Source organism: Manacus candei, unplaced genomic scaffold (genome assembly GCF_025592945.1).
Source record: "Manacus candei isolate 608988 ecotype Guabito, Panama unplaced genomic scaffold, ASM2559294v1 h1tg000034l, whole genome shotgun sequence".
NCBI classification, from domain to species: Eukaryota; Metazoa; Chordata; class Aves; order Passeriformes; family Pipridae; genus Manacus; species Manacus candei.
Window position 1 is genome coordinate 9,593,826 of NW_026138082.1, and position 16,793 is coordinate 9,610,618.

At 40.6% G+C, this 16,793-nt stretch overlaps 1 protein-coding gene across 6 annotated transcripts in view; it reads left to right on the forward strand.

Annotated features, from left to right (window-relative positions):
• Positions 1 to 10,117: 10,117 nt before the first annotated feature.
• FAM184A (family with sequence similarity 184 member A) overlaps positions 10,118 to 16,793 on the forward strand; it is a 77,245-nt gene continuing 70,569 nt past the window's right edge. For 4 of the 6 annotated variants that reach the window (XM_051792129.1, XM_051792130.1, XM_051792131.1 and 1 more), the window contains exon 1: positions 10,126 to 10,285. In XM_051792129.1, coding sequence (XP_051648089.1) covers positions 10,133 to 10,285 — 153 coding nt within the window. In that variant the 5' untranslated portion in view covers positions 10,126 to 10,132. Of the gene's footprint in view, positions 10,286 to 16,793 lie in introns of all 6 variants that reach the window. The other 2 variants (XM_051792127.1, XM_051792128.1) reach the window with 1 other exon arrangement.

Below are 16,793 nucleotides of genomic sequence, written 5' to 3' on the forward strand. Positions count from 1 at the left end.
TGCTGCACTCAAGCTGTGTTGCTGGTTGGAGTTAGAGCAAAAAGGGATGTTTTCAGGCCCGATGCACTTTAATCAAGATAGTTGACAATCCTGTAGTTTCCAGTACTCAATTCAAAGCTGGATGTCTGGCAGGCAGGTCTCAAATCACCACCACTGTGAATAGTAACAGTACAGTCACTAGATAACCACAGTTACCAGAACTTAAAGTAATAGCAGGTTATCCTATTTGGGGCAGATAAACTTTGCTCTGTTTCCCCTACCCCTGATGGTTTTAGTTACTGTATCAAATTCAAGACATATGCTTCTTGATTTTGATGGGTTAATTGAAGATCAGTAATAAACTAGAAGTGCTCTTCTTCATCTTCCCTTAACCACTACTTTTATGGAACACTTCTATAAAAGGCATTCAGTCAGGAACCTGCATATGCAAATAAATTTTTAAATATTGCAGTTTGCAATACATTTATTTCAAAAGAAGCCTTTCCCTATTTCAAGGTAATAAAATCTTTACCAAAAAAAAAATTTATTTGAATATTGACACTTGTGCAAAGCTTTTAGCGCTTCAACACAATTTTAGCACAACCATAAATCCAGCGCTGTCAATTTTCTGGAAATATGCCAGTCTATCTTTCTTCCTTTTTGAGGCATGACCAAAATCCTTCCTAGTCTCCAAATCTTTATACCCAAATCCCCTCAAATACATTGGCAAGATACAGCAATTTGAATTCACATGTGTCAAGGAATAGACTGGAGATAAGCATGTGGAACAGAAAATCCTGAACAAATGTTGGAGATTAATTAGCTACGTTCAAAGTAAAATCCTTCAAGCACCCAATCTCTCCATTTCCAATACCATCTTAGTGAGAAACACAGATGACAAATGTTGTCTGTGTTGCTCTGCAGAATGACCCTGAGGGCAGGATCAGAGCTACACCAGCCATCTGTTTGAACTTTCCTACTGGAGCATTTCTGTGGCTGCTTCCAAGTGATCCCATTGGTACTGAGGGAGAAGGGAAATCTGATCAGTCCTGGTCCTTTTCGTGCCTTTACCTGCACTGTAGTTAAGATGTGCTACTCAGTGTGGCTTTCAGCGGTCCCACCCAACCTTCCACTGACGACCTTGAAGAAAAAAAATCTACATTTCATCCATTATGCCTGTTGCAAGACCACGTGAATTTTATAGGCATCGTGAAGGCTGAACGAGTATATGTAAGGGACAATATGAATCCCAGCATAGAATGTAGTGAACTAAATCCCTGCCCTGCTTAAATCTGAACCAGTGCTCCTATAAGCATAGAATCATAGAATGGCCTGGGTTTGAAGGGACCTTAAAGATCACCTAGTTCCAACCCTCCTGCCATGGGCAGAGACACCTTCCAGTAGATTGGGTTGCCCAGAGCTCCATCCAGCCTGGCCTTGAACACTTCCAGGGGTGAGACATCCACAGCTTCTCAGGGCAATCTGTTCAAGTGCCTCACCACCCTCACAGGAAAGAATTTCTTCCTAATATCTAATCTAAACCTACCCTCTTTCAGTTTGAATCCACTCCTCCTAGTTCTGTCACTACATGCTCTAGTAAAAAGTCTCTCTCCATCTTTCTTACAGGCTCCTTTCAGGTACTGGAAGGCCACAATTAGGTCACTCCTGAGCCATCTCTTTTCCAGGCTAAACAAACCAAATTCTCTCAGCCTTTCCTCATAGGAAAGGTGCTCCATTCCTCTAATCATCTTTGCATCCCTCCTAAGGACTCGGTCCAGTAGGTCCACCCCCTTCTTATGTCCCAGAAGTGGACATGGGGTCTCACAAGAGCAGAGCAGAGAGGCAGAATCACCTCCCTTGACCTGCTGGCCATACTGCTTTTGATGCAGCCCAGGGTATGGTTGACTTTCTGGGTTGACCATTGCCAAGTCATGTCCAGCCTTTCATCCACCAATGAACAGGTATACGACGTTAGATCAAGTTGCTGAGAGCAGTGACACTTAAACTGGGGACAGTCTCTCTAGCTGCGTTTTTCCTACTGAGGATTTTTTCCCCAAAGATGCATAATAGAGGTGATAAATATCAGCTGGCAATAATGATGCCAAAATCAAACAAACATCAGCAGCCAGACAGATTTTCTCAGGAAGGTCAGCATAGTAAGTCTTATTCTAATCATGTTTGTTTGGGATTTTTCATCATATATTAATAATCTGAATAATATTTGCATTGGTCAGAATTGTTTTTATATTTTAGCCTATAAATCTGCTTTTCCTCCAAAAAGAGAATAAATGCATTACATGCTGTACAACAAATCCAGCATATTAAAACAATGTCAGGATTGAGCTGAGCAAGTCATACTAATATTCCAAAGTAATCTTTACCAGTTGCTACTAAAAGGCCATGCAGATTTCCTTGCATTGGTCTCCTTTCTGAGATGATTGTAGCACTTGTATTAGAAACAACACAGCCCCACTCACAGCACTCCCTTCCATTTAGTTCCATCCTTAGAGGAACATTACAGAAGTCAGCAAAATTACTTAATGCATCCCTGGAAGAAACTCCAATAGTATATCAAAGGTCACTGTGCCTTTCAATAGGAAGGCTTTCATCTTAACGAAGATTAATATGAATGTATTAATTGAATTACCTGAAATGTATTCATTTTTTACTCTGAACAGTCTCCTTAATGAGATATTGTCAGAGGAGCATAAAAATGGAAAAGACCAACAGTCTATGATAAAGACCTTCAAATTCAACTTCACTTAATACACAATTTTTGTCCTATCTGCTATTTTGTCCATGAGCAAAACCAAAACCGCTTTCTGACATACATGGATAAAAGTGTCCTAGGCAGATGATTAGATTTATATTCCAGTGTGGAATGCAAGACTGGATTTTTCCTCTGCAGTAGACAATTCCACATAATCAAAATTATGCTAAATTTAGCATATATTGATAAAGTTGCATTTTCATGTGCAGAAATGTGTCTACATATTGAGTCTGAACATAGAAATTAAACAAAGGTTTCTCTGCATCCCCAAATTTATTTGTAGCACTAATCCAAAAAGACTGATTCGAAACATTAAGATCAGGATTTAGTTTGACATATTTCAGGGAATGAAATCATCAAGGTTGATTTACACAGGTTATGCAGGAAAGGATGGCAGTTCTTCTAATGTCTGCTAAATTCACCATGAGAGTCCTGCTGAGCAGGCCTGGCTTGAAAATCAAATTCTTTGGCCTCCTATTTCCCATCAAAAAGGCCAACCCTGCCCCAGAGGGCCCAAACTTAGACAACAAGACCTCTCTGTTCCCTTCCTCCTGTCCACTCACCATTCCTCTCAAGTACTTGCTCTTAGCTGAGCTGCCAGTTTCACTGTTTTAGGTCTAATTTTTAATATCTGAAAAAACATACATAATTTAAAAATGGAGCACAACAAAAAATGAGAAAACCTGCTATGAAGCAGCTTAAAGCAGTAGCTTACATGTTAAATCTTTACAGGTGACATGAAAGACTATAAGGACTACTATATCCTATTTAAGGACTTTATTGGCAACTTAGACCAAATGAGTACCATTTATTAAAAAAAAAACCTTGAGAAAAGCCGAAACAAAACATTATTTAGAGTAAGAAGGCTTACTTCAAAAGATATATTTTGCCAGCCAAAATACTGTCTCTAAGCTGAAAATGAAGTGACTACTAAAAGCCTGTTCCTGAGAGGTTCCACAGGGTTACATGCTACATCTTGATGCAGATGACTGGCATAAAATATTCTGTACAGCTACTATTAACATTTACATGAATTTTTAGCATGAGCTCTGGCTTTGTAATGATCAGTTGACTCATTAATTTTCTGTCCAGTGATGAGCACCGATAGGTTTAGTTCTCTGGTTTAGATGGGTTTTTAAACGTCTGGGTGCTTTCCTGATGTTGGCAAATGCCTCATGCCTTGATAAATTAACAAAGGACTAGATTGAAATAGTACTTGACAAAGAAAAAGTTAGGAGAACTAATAGAAACACTAGGATTCATCCACTTTTCTCCATCTGTGCAGCTAAAGAGAACAGAAAGGTATCAGATCCTTTCTAAAACAAGAAAAAAAATATTTTATACTGCTTAGACTCTTGAAGCATCTTTTACCCAGCTGTATCTCAGCAATTTCCAGAACAGCATTGAGTGAAACAGCCAACACTTCCTTTATGTGACTCCTGTCTCTAAATGACAGTCATGTGTAAGCAGCGAGATATTTTTCCAAAGGCATTAGTTTTTCTTTGTTTCTGTTTCTCCTGCTGCTTTTTTTTTAAACTTTGTTTGTAAAACAGATCTGTGTTTTCTCTGTAATTTTTCTTATTTTCTTTAAAATATAACTTCTCTGCTGAAAAAAAAAGCGGATCAAGCTTTAAAAACAAAGTTACATCAGGATAATTAAAAAAGAGAGCTATATCAGAAGAAAGATAGAGCCTTGCACTTTTCTTGCTGGTCTTTTTCCTTTACAGTGGACTTTTCAATCCTTAACTACTGTTTTGTGCTTGAAACTAAAATATTATGAAAATCTTTACTTGTTAAAACCAATTGATGTTGATATTATTAATTTTTCTAATAAAAAGCCATATGCCCCCAACTGCATGCTTCCATGTGAGGAATTAACATTGTTAAATGTTATGCAAGAAAAGATATAAATGGATTTAAAGAAAGAGAGAATTATCTGGAGGTAGCTGCTCATGGGAATTTTTCTGTGTGCCAGTGCACATCTTTACAGAATCTGGAAAATTATTTTCCAAAGAATCAGCAAAAAACCCCAATCACTCAAATACACTTGTTCACAAGTTGCAGGCCAAACACTCTCTCCTCCATCATATCTTGACGGTTGTCCAGTTTGGACACATGCATGAGGTTGTATCATTCCTTTTAGGAACTGGTGACCTAAATTATTTTCCACATACTAACAGTTTCCTAGATGGGCAAACAGATGTAATAAAGACAACAGCTTTATCTGTATCAGATGTGTGTTCGCCATTCTCTGCTTCCTTATTTGAAATACTCAGTTTACACCAGGTTTCCACACATATTAATTCAAGACTTGCAGGGGTTGGGTCTTTCAAGCTTTGAAGGCAAAATCAGTGTATAGCCATAAAATTATAAATCTCAAAAGATGTAAGGACTAAAAATCTACCAGGTAGAGTCATAAATCTGTACTTGTCACCCTGTACCACTGCCTCATATTGCCTGAAAGCTTACTTGCATACAGAGGCAAAAAGGTAATTGATTGTACTACTCAGATAAGTATCCTGAAATGCTGATCTGATTGTTTACTTTATATAAATCACAGTCTTGCTAACCCACAAATAAAAAGGTCATGAGATTATTACGATATTTAGTTTTTATTTTTGTTTGCTTTTTCACCTCCCCCCTGCATATCCTTCATGATTATATATGCAACCATAGTAAGACAATTTTGGGTGCTCCTTTACTGATGTGAAAATATATATCACATATTATTATCTACAGCTCTATATCATTATCTACAGCTAACAAAAGAAGCCCTTGTCCCTTGCACGCTTTCAAAACAAAATTTTTTTTATGATTTCTTACACAGAAACCTCAGCATCCTAGATTAACCTCAGCCTTAGCAATGAGGTCTTTATGTTAAAGTAGGACATCATGGGCTTATTCAGTTATTATATTCCACCAGGTTTGTTTGGACCAGAAAATTAAACCAGGAATGACAGATATGTTTAAACTGTGCTGCTGTTATTTTGAATATTTTATACTATTCCTTTAAAAGGTGAATTCTTACTTTATGAAAATAATTAAATTTGTATATAAACTTAAGGTACGTATATAATAAATCATTCGTTAGCATTCTGGGAGAAATAAAGACTTTTTTAAAGAATCGCCATATTTTAAGTATTTAGTTACTAAATTTAAGTATTTTTAAGTATTTAGTTACTTTCTTCATACACGTTCACAAAAAAAAAATTAAATTCTGGTCAGAGTTGTAGCTGCAGGCTTACAAATTAAACAGCACAAACCTGCAAAGACCAGTAGGTCAAATTTCTCGTTAACCATCCTTTCAGAAAAAGCTGCCGACTTCCTGACATCTTCAGAGTTGTCAAAAGACATTATCACAAAGCAAGCTTAGCCCTTGTAACATTTTCTGTCTATAAAGAATCAGAAAGGGAGTTTTGTGCCTGCGGCTTGAAAAGAAGGCATACAGTGATTGCACACATTTATCTTAGTCAGAGCTGTGATGAGGTAAATAAAGGAGGGTTTGTGCACATGGAAATCTATAATCCATAATATTTCCAGCGGATTGAATGTAAATGAAATTCTTTCCTGGTTTCACAATTCTCAGTGACGGTATTTCATAATTTTAGAAAATGTTACACACACAGCAGAACATCTGAACAGCGAATATGCAAATAAATAGATAGTCAGTAGATTACAAAAAAAGGCACAGGTAGATTTTCCCACAGGTGATTTTATATCAGAAAAAGCAAAACTACAAAGTCTTCCCCACATGCTGCTATGTATCCATAGCAAATACCTAAAAAATTGCAATCTTAAAGCATATTTCAAATGCATTAAAAAACGGGTCTGTACACATATACCAAGAGCACTCCCACATGGCGCCTACAGTCACATGGAGACACTAGATAGACACAAATTGTATCTCACTTACATAACCCCGTGGTGACAGAGACACCAACGGTTTCACTGTGCAGCTTTCAGAGCAATGATACACATCGAGAGCCCTGCCTTGTCCCATCGCTTTTTGCACCTTTCAGCAAACCCTGAGCGCTGCCTCCTCATTTGCCTCTGGATGGCCTCAGCCCAAGCCCCGGGACACCTTTAGACCTACAGATCCTACTGCACTGATGAGATGTGAAATCCCACCCAAGGAAAAAGCACTAGGATCCTGGCGGTGCTGCTGCATTAAGCCCCTTTTCAGCAGTAACCTTAAGAAATCAGGCTCTATCCTACATATGCAGGCCTGAATGGAAAAGAGCTTAGCAGTCACCATCTGAGCTCTAAAGGCCTAAAATGTGTAAAGAGAAGCTTGAAAAAATCAGAATATGCAAACTACTACTAAAAGGCACATGAAATATTGACAAAGAATATTTAATCACTTTTTTTAAAATTTAAAAGCACCTAGACAAAACTTACTATTTAGCATCTCAGTACAAGAGGAAGACAAAATTGAAGGTATTTGACTGTTTTGTCAAACATATATAAGCACAGCATATATAAATCACTTCAAAATGCTTCAAAACAATGATTTGGGGCCAATATGAACCACAGCAAATGTTGTTCCTTAGATGTGCAAGAAACTGAAAAAATAAAGTAAGGCTTTTTGTCTCAGGAGAAATGTTGATAAACCCAAACCACTCCAATTAACTTGAAAAATAAGTCTATCCAGAATATTTAAAATGTGTAAACTAAAATGAAAATATTCTGTAACTTTTGAGATTTCTAGGACTAACAGTAAATTAAGCCAGCCATTTTTTAATACCAGGGGCATTATTAAGCACACTAAAGAACATGCCCTTTTGCACAAGAATTAAGAAGCTCGCTTAAGGTTGCACGATCAGCCAGACACAAGCATTATCCGTGACAAAGCCTTCACAATCAGTCTACAGCTTTAATTAGTAGTTTGACCTTCCTAGACATGAAAATCACAGTCTCCTCTGCGACTGAATTATTTTTTAATTTGATAAAACTGAATGTGCTATTCATGGATGTCATCCATGGACACAGATTTGAAACAGATGCTCCTAATATTCTTTCTTCCCCTTGTATTTCATCTGCATGAATCAATGGCTGGGTAGGCACCATCTGTCCTTTGTTCTCTGTTGCCAGAATGGGCCACTTCAGAAGAGAAAAAAAAATCATTGTCAGAATTTCCCGGACAATGCAAATTCTGAGCTTAGCGCAACACAGCTACTGAAAAACTGGGATTAAGTCACGTCTTTAATCACTTTGATTAAATCAAAGACTCCTTGTTACTCAAAATAATTTGGGTTAATTATTTTCTTCATTATATGAGACTTTTCCCAGAACCTCCTTACTTTTTCTGGCCCTTTTAAAAATACCTTTCCAGTTGTGTTGACGCATGAAAATTGCAGATCCCAGAACTCTATGAAAGTACTTCCCATGTACTCTCACAATCAATCTGTACAAAAGTACCAACTGTACCTTTTGGACAGTGACAAGTCTATGCATCAAAGAACCTAATTTACCCCATGACCTCAGGTTTGCACTGGCAGTTCATGTTTAGTTGGCTATTTACCATACAATATAAGCATGAATCTCTAGCAAGCAAGGCATACTGCTCTGTAATACAGATTTCGTCTTATAATTTACTATTCCACCTACTTCTAATATTTGCAAATTTTAAGTGATACTTTTCTCCATACTGTTGCTGAGAAGTCTGTTGCTCAGACTTAGCTGTGTATTTTTGTGGTTTGCCTCTTTAATATTTCTGCCTGCCTACAAAGAATGCAGGCAAAGAAGAGATTTTTAGAGCAGAAAAAAAAGCAGTAAAAAGATAAACTACTCAACAGAGAGTACCAAAGACTCTGTAAAATATGTGTGCAGAGGCTGTTAATCAGGGAATCAGACGTGTCCAATCCCATTAATATATATATTCTCACATGGCCAGAGCCTAGCAAGGAGATGTTAAATTGTTAAAGAGGGTGGTGGATCTCAGGAGTCACACAGGATGGGAACTGAAGAAGAGAGCAGGCAAACCCAGGCTAAAGGACATGCTAAATCCAGCTGTGAATCCCCTCTGGGGGGAACCTTTGTTCCATGCTCATCAGCCTACGGGCCACTGGCTGTAGAGGCAGTGTCTGTGGCTATAGGAGAGACTGGCTGGCTCAGGTGGATGCCTCCTCACTCACCAGCCAGGTCACCCCAGCATCTGTGAGCACTGAGTTGTTTCTTCACAGAATCAATTAGGTTGGTAAAGACCTTTGAGATCATTGAGTCTGAATCTTGTCCTAACACCACCATGTCAACTATACCATGGTAGTAAGTGCCTCATCCCATCTTTCCTTAAACACCTCCAAGGACAGTGACTCCACCACCTCCTTGGGGAATCCATTCCAACATCTAATCACCCTTTCTGTGAAGAAATTCCTTCTAATGTCCAACCTAAACCTCCCTTGGTGCAGCTTAAGACTATATCCTCTCCTCCTGTCGCTGGTTGCCTGGGAGAAGAGGCCGACCTCCAACTTCCCTCAAAACCTGAGGTAATCGTGCAGTCCCGTGCTTACTTCAGGTACCACAACTTTAACTCGGTCCTTTCCCGTACCACCTGCTGCTGTGAGGGGACAGCACACACCAGTACATACCAGTACATCCCCGAGGACCAGCAACACCTCACCCGCTCCACTCACTCACTCACACACACCGCACCATGGCGCTCCCTGTGCCCTCCCAGTGTTGGGAAGCCCCACCTTGGCCACCCCCCGCCGCACGCGGGGGCCTTCCCGCGAGAAAAAGGCTTAGGCGACCAGCACAGCTGCCCCGAGCCCTACCACTAAAACCTGATCCCCATCCCGGCCCCCATCTCGCCCAAGCCCCCGCGGCGGCAGGGACCTTCTCCGCCCCCGTCTCCGCCCGCAGGAGTGGCGGCAGGCTCCCGGCTCCCGCGGGGGCGGGCCGGTGGCGCTCGGCGCGGTGCCGGGGCCGGGGCCGCGCTCGCTGGGGGGCGCGCACGGTCACGGCCACAGCCAGAGCCACAGCCACAGCCACAGCCAGAGCCGCGGCCGCTCCGCGGGCGGGGCCGGAGAGTGACGCGGGGCTGCGCGGCGTAAGCAGCCCGGCGGCGGCCCCGGCAACCGGGGACTGCTGCTCCTGCTCCGCGCCCCACCGCACCGACCGGCCTCCCTCCGCCCGCTGCCGGCGGAGCGGACCGGGAGCAGGACGAGGAGAGGAGAGGCTGGCGCCGCTTCTCGCAGCGGCCCCCAGAGCTTTGGCGCCGCAGCCCGGCGCGGCTGGCGGGAGCGGCGGCCGTAGGAAGCGCCCGGGGCGGGAGGAGCCGCCTCGGGCAGCGGATCGCGGCCCTCGGGTGCGAGGCAGGGCCGGCGGCGTTGGAGGATCCCGAGCGGCGGCGGGGGCCGTGCGGTGAAGATGGCGACCCCGGGGATGGGCTGGCAGCAGCCGCAGCACGGCTACGGCGGCGGCTCCGCGCCCGGCGCGGGGAAACTCGGCTCGGGCTCGGCACAGGCGGGGCTGGGCGCCGAGCACAGCCCGGACCTGCACTTCAAAATGAGCAAGAAGATCGCCCAGCTGACGAAGGTGAGGGAGACGCGCCGAGTTCTCTGCCGCCTCGGTTGTCTTCCCGCTCCGCGGTGTCTTTGCGCCTCGCTATCGCGCGGGCAGGGATGGACCTGGAGAGGGGCTCGTTGTTGGGATTGGTGGCAAATCCAGGAGGGATGCAGCCGGGTGTGTGCCTCGGAGGCTGCGCCTGGAGCGGCCGGCTTGCCCCGCGGAGCATCCTTGTTCCCCGGGGGCCGGAGCTTGGCGTGCCCCGCGGTCCCGCGGAGCGGGAGCCCGGGGCTGGAGGCGGACCGCTCACGGGAGCTGCCGCAGTACCGGCCCCGATAGTTGTGTCCGAATCCCACCTGGTGCGGCCACCTATCCCGGTGTGTAGGAGCGGGTCCCTGGCTGCTGGGCTGGTACTTGATATTTATTCTGTGAAAATTACAGCTTCTCTTCTAGCTCTTTTTTAAGCCTTTCTCCAGATCTCTTTAAATTGTGAAATTCAAGTGTTGCTTGCCTTCCGTTTGCTGTAGTGGTGTTATTTTAGGTGTCTGGCAATAGCTTAAGTGCCTTAGATGGCGAGTGCGAAGAGTGAGAAAATCTCTGGTCTAGTATTGCTGATTGAACAGATTTCATTGTGTCATCCCTAGCCTAGAAAATACATTGTATCTTTCATAGAGGCTGGAGTCAAGCTACGAGGTGTTTTTGAAGCTAGGGAAGGTAAGGCTGGTAGGCCCCGCGTTTCAGATGTGATTGCAGCTGTGATTTACTTAAAATAACTTAAAAGAATGCTTTGGTGCTGTAATCTTTCTTGTATGATGCTCAAGTTGTAGGCGAATAGCCTTGTTTAGGGAATGAGGGGCAGATTATCTTTGTTAAAGAGAAAGCAGAAGAAGTCATTTCTGTCGAGAATTACATAGCTAAAACATTTAAAGGTAATTTAAAAGCACTGTGGGAACTGCTAGTATTCTTCAAATGTATGCTAAAATGGATGAAGGTGACATTTCGTTGGAACTAAGAATGAAGACTGCTGGCAGCCTCACAGCAGAGACAGTTCATATTTATATACAGTTGATGCACTATCGACCAGTTAAAAATAGTATTTATCATGGCACGCTGTGCACCTTCATGTGTTGGAAAACTGATGACTGAGGGGTATTTTGTCTTAGAATTCAGAGTCCAATTCCTTTCTATGTTAATATCAGTGGAATTCTAATTTCATAAGGAGAAAAGTTGAATTAAAATAAGCTGAGCAATCTCCTTGGTTTTGCTCCTTGTGCATACAAATCACAAATTAAAACATTAAAGGTGTTACTACAGACTTGTGCTTCCTGAAAGGTGCAGAAAGCACCTGGAGACCATAAACATGTATTAGGCTTTACCTGAAGGCCTAGTGCATATGCAAAGTAATACTTTCAAAGACTAATTTGATTTTGTGTGTGTGTCTTTGATATATTCCCTTACTTTCTCTAGGAAACTATCCAGCAGTTTATAGTTTATTTCAGGAATAGCATTCCCCCTCTGTTGTGGAGTCATTTGTGCATACCCATGAGTTCCACATCACTGGGCATGTGCCCTGTGCACTCTCAGTTATGCATCAGATATCTTGAGGAGGATGTGAGTTAAATATGGATTTAAATGCATGATGATGAAATATTTTGAACATCTGTATTGGAAAATGTAAAAAGAGTGAAAGTAAATACTGTTTTTTCTTCCAATTTTTTTTATGACCCATACTGAGTTCATCTAAAATTCTATATATTGTGTGCATGTCTGTCCTGACAAAGACTTCAGAGTAGTGCAAATGAGTTGTCTTCTGATTGTGTATTTAAAATAATTCTGAACTATATGCTTGTAAAAGGAGTTTTCAAGTGAATTAGTCTTTTGCTGGACTGGAATCTTGTATGTGTTTCCCAGTGACTTGCAGATTCTGGCAATATTTTAATTTGTGTGTTTGTGTTCTTTTTCAAGTTTTAGGGAGAAAACTTGGAAAATCAGCTGATCTTTACATTGAGTGAAGGCCTGGAGTGAATAATAGTATTTTTAAATGTAAACCAGGATGTATATAAAAATACTTCTCTTGCACCTATTGCAACAATAAAATTAAGACTTTAAAGATTAAAAGTGCTGTATAAGATTAATTTCATTAAGGTAGAGGTACACCTTTTGACAGTTTTGTAGTTAGAGTGCTCAGGTGCTTCATTTCTGTTTGTTACTTGACCTTTCAGAAAGAGAAGCTTAAAAGAAGTATAGAAACTTCTGGGTAAAGTATAATCTAAACTTTCTAATCTGCTCTAGAATCTGAAGCCTGATTTAATAGCTGGCTGCAGAAATGAATCTTAATAAAGGACTCAAGCTACAGGGAAAAAATATATACCCACTACTTAATGTCTCAAGGTGAGAGTTAACTGTCAGAGAAGAATTAACTTCACTTTGCAGAAGATTTCTTGAAGTAAGTTGTTGCAAAAAAGATTTTAGGATATTTCTATTAAGGTCTTTTGACCAAATTCTACTATTCTAACTTTGTCAAGTGCTCACTACCTTGTGTGTATAAAATTCCTCTTCAGTAATTTAGGAACTTATTTTTAGGAAAGCCACTTCTTAATTGTGTTTCTCAAGTCGTTTAATGTCACATGTAAGATACTTCTCACACACCTTTCAACTGTTTTCCCCGTTTATTTATTTTTGACTTCCAACTTTCCTCTAAGAGTGTGTTGAAGATATATTAACTCTTTCTGTGGATTTAGAGCTTGAGTCAGGCGCTTTACCAGGTCAAAGCAAACCCACTAATATAGTATAGTTGAAGGAAATCCAAATATGCATTGTCAAAGGAATATACACAGTTAAGTTATTCAGACAGCTTCTGTCTTCTGACGAAAGGAATGTGACTCAATAGTTTATTTTTGCCTATCCTTGTACAGTTTGTATTATGATCTGTGATTAGGAGCAGAAGAAAATGCTTTCCCTACAGAAGATGCAGGTCACTCTTGAATTAAATGTAAAATTCCAAAATTAGGATTCCTCTCTTACTTTTTTGCATCACTTAGAGAGAATCTGATGTTTTAGTCAAAGCAATACAGGAACACAAAGTAAAAGGTGGAATTTGTTTAATAACTGGATTTAATCTCTAATTCAGAGTGAGGCAAAATAAGGTAGGAATCAACTTCACTAAGCATAACACTTCTGAAGTGCTTTACTATATTTTTACTTTTGCGCGTGAGAGAAAGACTTACTTGATTTAACTTTAATGTGCTTAATTCACAGGGGAAGTTAAAACAAGTAGTTAGAAATGCAGCTTTAAAATATAAGATGATAGTTCGTGTCATGTTCAAAGACTGCAGTAAATTGTAACTGAAGCAATTTTAAGTCTTCCTCTTCAGTATAAGCTCCTTATTTTCAGGCATTTTGAAAGATCTGTGTAGCAGTTTGGGATAAAGGAGCATCTGACACGAAGATTAAAGCCAACAAGAAATAAACTGCGATTATGAGATTGCATATATGCTTTTGTGCATATATGCATGCAGGAGTGCCAATGCAGTGTTGAATTATGCCTGCTGCAGATGAAAATATGCAAACTAATTAAATATATATGCATAAGACAACTGGAATAGAAACAAAAAGCAAGTTACTGCTACGCTTGCATCAGTAGGAGAGAATGGCACTAGTTTTTAGTATTGCCAGAGGAATTCAAGTGGCTTGGTTTTTGGTTTGTTGGGGGTTTTTTTTGTTGTGGGGTTGGGTTTGTTTTTTATTTTTTCTGTGATGTAATTTTTAACTTGAACATTTGTGATAGAGAAATCCATATCCTAAATGTGCCTGCAAAGTCTGTTGTCCAAGCTTTGTGACATCAACATAAATCTTTTACGGAATAACTGCATGATCCGTGCTGGGATTATAAAATGAGAATCTTCAGTATTGGTTGTTGTATGATATTAGTTGCAGACATTGGGCATTAACTGGAGCAGCTCTGAAGAGAAGGAAGCACTTGGGAGCGTTGATTGATAAGAAACTCAATATGACCCAGCGATGTGCTCTTGCAGCCCAGAAAACCAGCCCAGTGTCCTGGGCTGCATTAAGAGAACTGTGACCAACAGGTTGAGGGAGGTGACTGATTCTCCCCCTCTACTTTGCTCTCCTGAGATCCCACCTGGTGTACTGCGTCCAGCTCTGAGGTCCCCGGCATAGGAAAGACCTAGACCTGCTGGAGCAAGTCCGGAGAAGAGTCCCAAGGACTATCAGAGAGCTGGAGCTCCCCTCCTATGAAGACAGACTGAGAGAGTTGGGGATGTTCAGCCTGGAGGAGAGAAGGCTCTGGGGAAACTCTACAGCAGCCTTCCAGTAACTAAAGGGGCCTGCAAGTGAGCTGAAGAGGGACTTTTTACAAGTGCATGTAGTGATAAGACTAGAGGGGAATGGCTTTGAACAGAAAGAGGATAGATTTTGATTAGGTACTAGGAAGAAATTCTTTCCTTTGAGGGTGGTGAGGCACTTGAACTGGTTGCCCTGAGAAGTTGTGGATGCCTCATCCCTGGAAGTGTTGAAGTCCAGGCTGAATGGGGTTTTGAACAATCTGGTTTAGTGAAAGGTGTCCCTGCCCATGGCAGGGGGGATTGGAACTAGGTGATCTTTAAGGTCCTTTCCAACCCAAACCATTGTATGATTCTGGAAGAAGGGTCTGTAAGTGCTATGCAGATGATCTGCATCCTACAGTTATAATTTCTGTCTATTTAGTAAAAAGAAAAGCTGTACAAATTTCTAATGTTTTTCCTTGGTACATGCTTAGAGCTGGATGGTTCAGTTCTGGAAAGGTTTCAAAAAAGTCAGTTCAAATACTAAGGCTACAAAGTTATCCAAGGCACATATACTCCAGTTTAGTAAAAAGAATCTAGAATCTGAGACTCTTGAGACAAGACTCTGTTCTCAACTCTTCCAACAGCTTCTTGTCTAAATTTGGGAAAATACTTTTTTTAAAAAAACCATAATTTTCTCCTTTGACTGTGTTAGAGATAAGTACTTAGACAATAGACATTAATGTAGTTTAACCCAGTGAGTTGCTAGGGGATGTAAATTTATTTCAAAGAACGAAGAGTAATTTTGATGATCTTCAATTCAGATGTTTATGTTTCTTATTGTATGTGCTCTTTTTCTGGGATGGTTAAAGGTTTCTCTCAGCTATTGCAGAATGCAGTTCTATGGAACCTTATAAAAGCTATAAGTTTTAACTTATATTAATGATTCTTAACAAAATGTTTCCAGTGAAACTTTGTCAGTTTTTATTTGTAAGTATTCTGCCTCAGGGAACAAAACAACTAAACCTCTTGCAGAGGGTTCATTGTGCATAGGATTATAAGAAAACTTTAAAAAAAGAGCCCTTAAAACCAGGGAAGAAATGTGAATCTAAAAATCCCTGTAGAACTGTTTTGATGTTAGCTGTCATCATGTGATGGTTGATACCATTAACAGTTTTGTGAAAACTTTGGATTTAGCTTTTTAAGCAGCCTTATGTCATCTCTCCAGTGTGTGTTAACATTGGCAGTAGGCCAGTATTTGCTAACAGTTCTAGGATTGCATGAAAAGAACTGAAATTTTGAGGCGGGTGTGATTTAAGTACATATTTTAATGTCAGTATTTTTCATATGCTTCTGACTGGTAGTGTGGGAATAAATGTTATGTTATTACATTAAGAAATGGTTTTCAAGAACTAAAAGATATGAAAATGTAATATTAGATATTCAATTCATTTACATTTCTCTGGAGATACTCAATTTTGTTTTGTGTTAATTATTCCAAAGATAGCTGAAGTAAGTCTTCTAAGACAGGAGAGACTGAAGGTAGGAACTGAGAAAGTTAGACGATATTTCTGAAGTAAGTGTCATAAAATTTTTCTTTTTTAAATCATGCTAGTGTAGTCTCTCCATCTTCCCTGTCAGACTCTTTCTGCATGGTGTTCTGTGTCCTTGTTCTGCAGTAATTATGATCTTAGCAGGGAGTATTCATAGAAGAAAAGTTTTCTGTACCCATAATGGTATAAGGGCAAAGATGGGACTGGGTAAAAATGTCATGTCTTTAATACCATCTGGCAGAGTTCAGAAGAAGTAGAACTTCAAGGCTTTCAATATCTTCTGCAGGCCTTCAATAAAACCATCAGTTATTGTCTTTATCCAAATACTTGCTGGCTGATGTACTGGGAATTGCTTTAAAGCACCTGTGGCTTCCTTCCACATTTTGTAGGACAAGAATTATGGTATGTGGTGTTCTAGTTAGTACGCTCTTTGTTTCTAAAAAAGAGATCAGGCATCTTTAAAAAAGAAAAGGGGAAAAAAAAAAAGAAAAAGGTTGACATTGCTGATATGATGTCTGGGAACTCTTATTTAGTTCTGTGATTTCCCAATCAGGACTAATTGAAATAAGTTAATTATTGTGATACTTAGGAGACCTCAGGACCATATATCTGTCTCAAATGGTTCTTCCATTCATTATCATTGCAAACTTAAGAGGTGAGACATACTTTCTACATGGACCTGGTATGGGTATATTTCAGAGC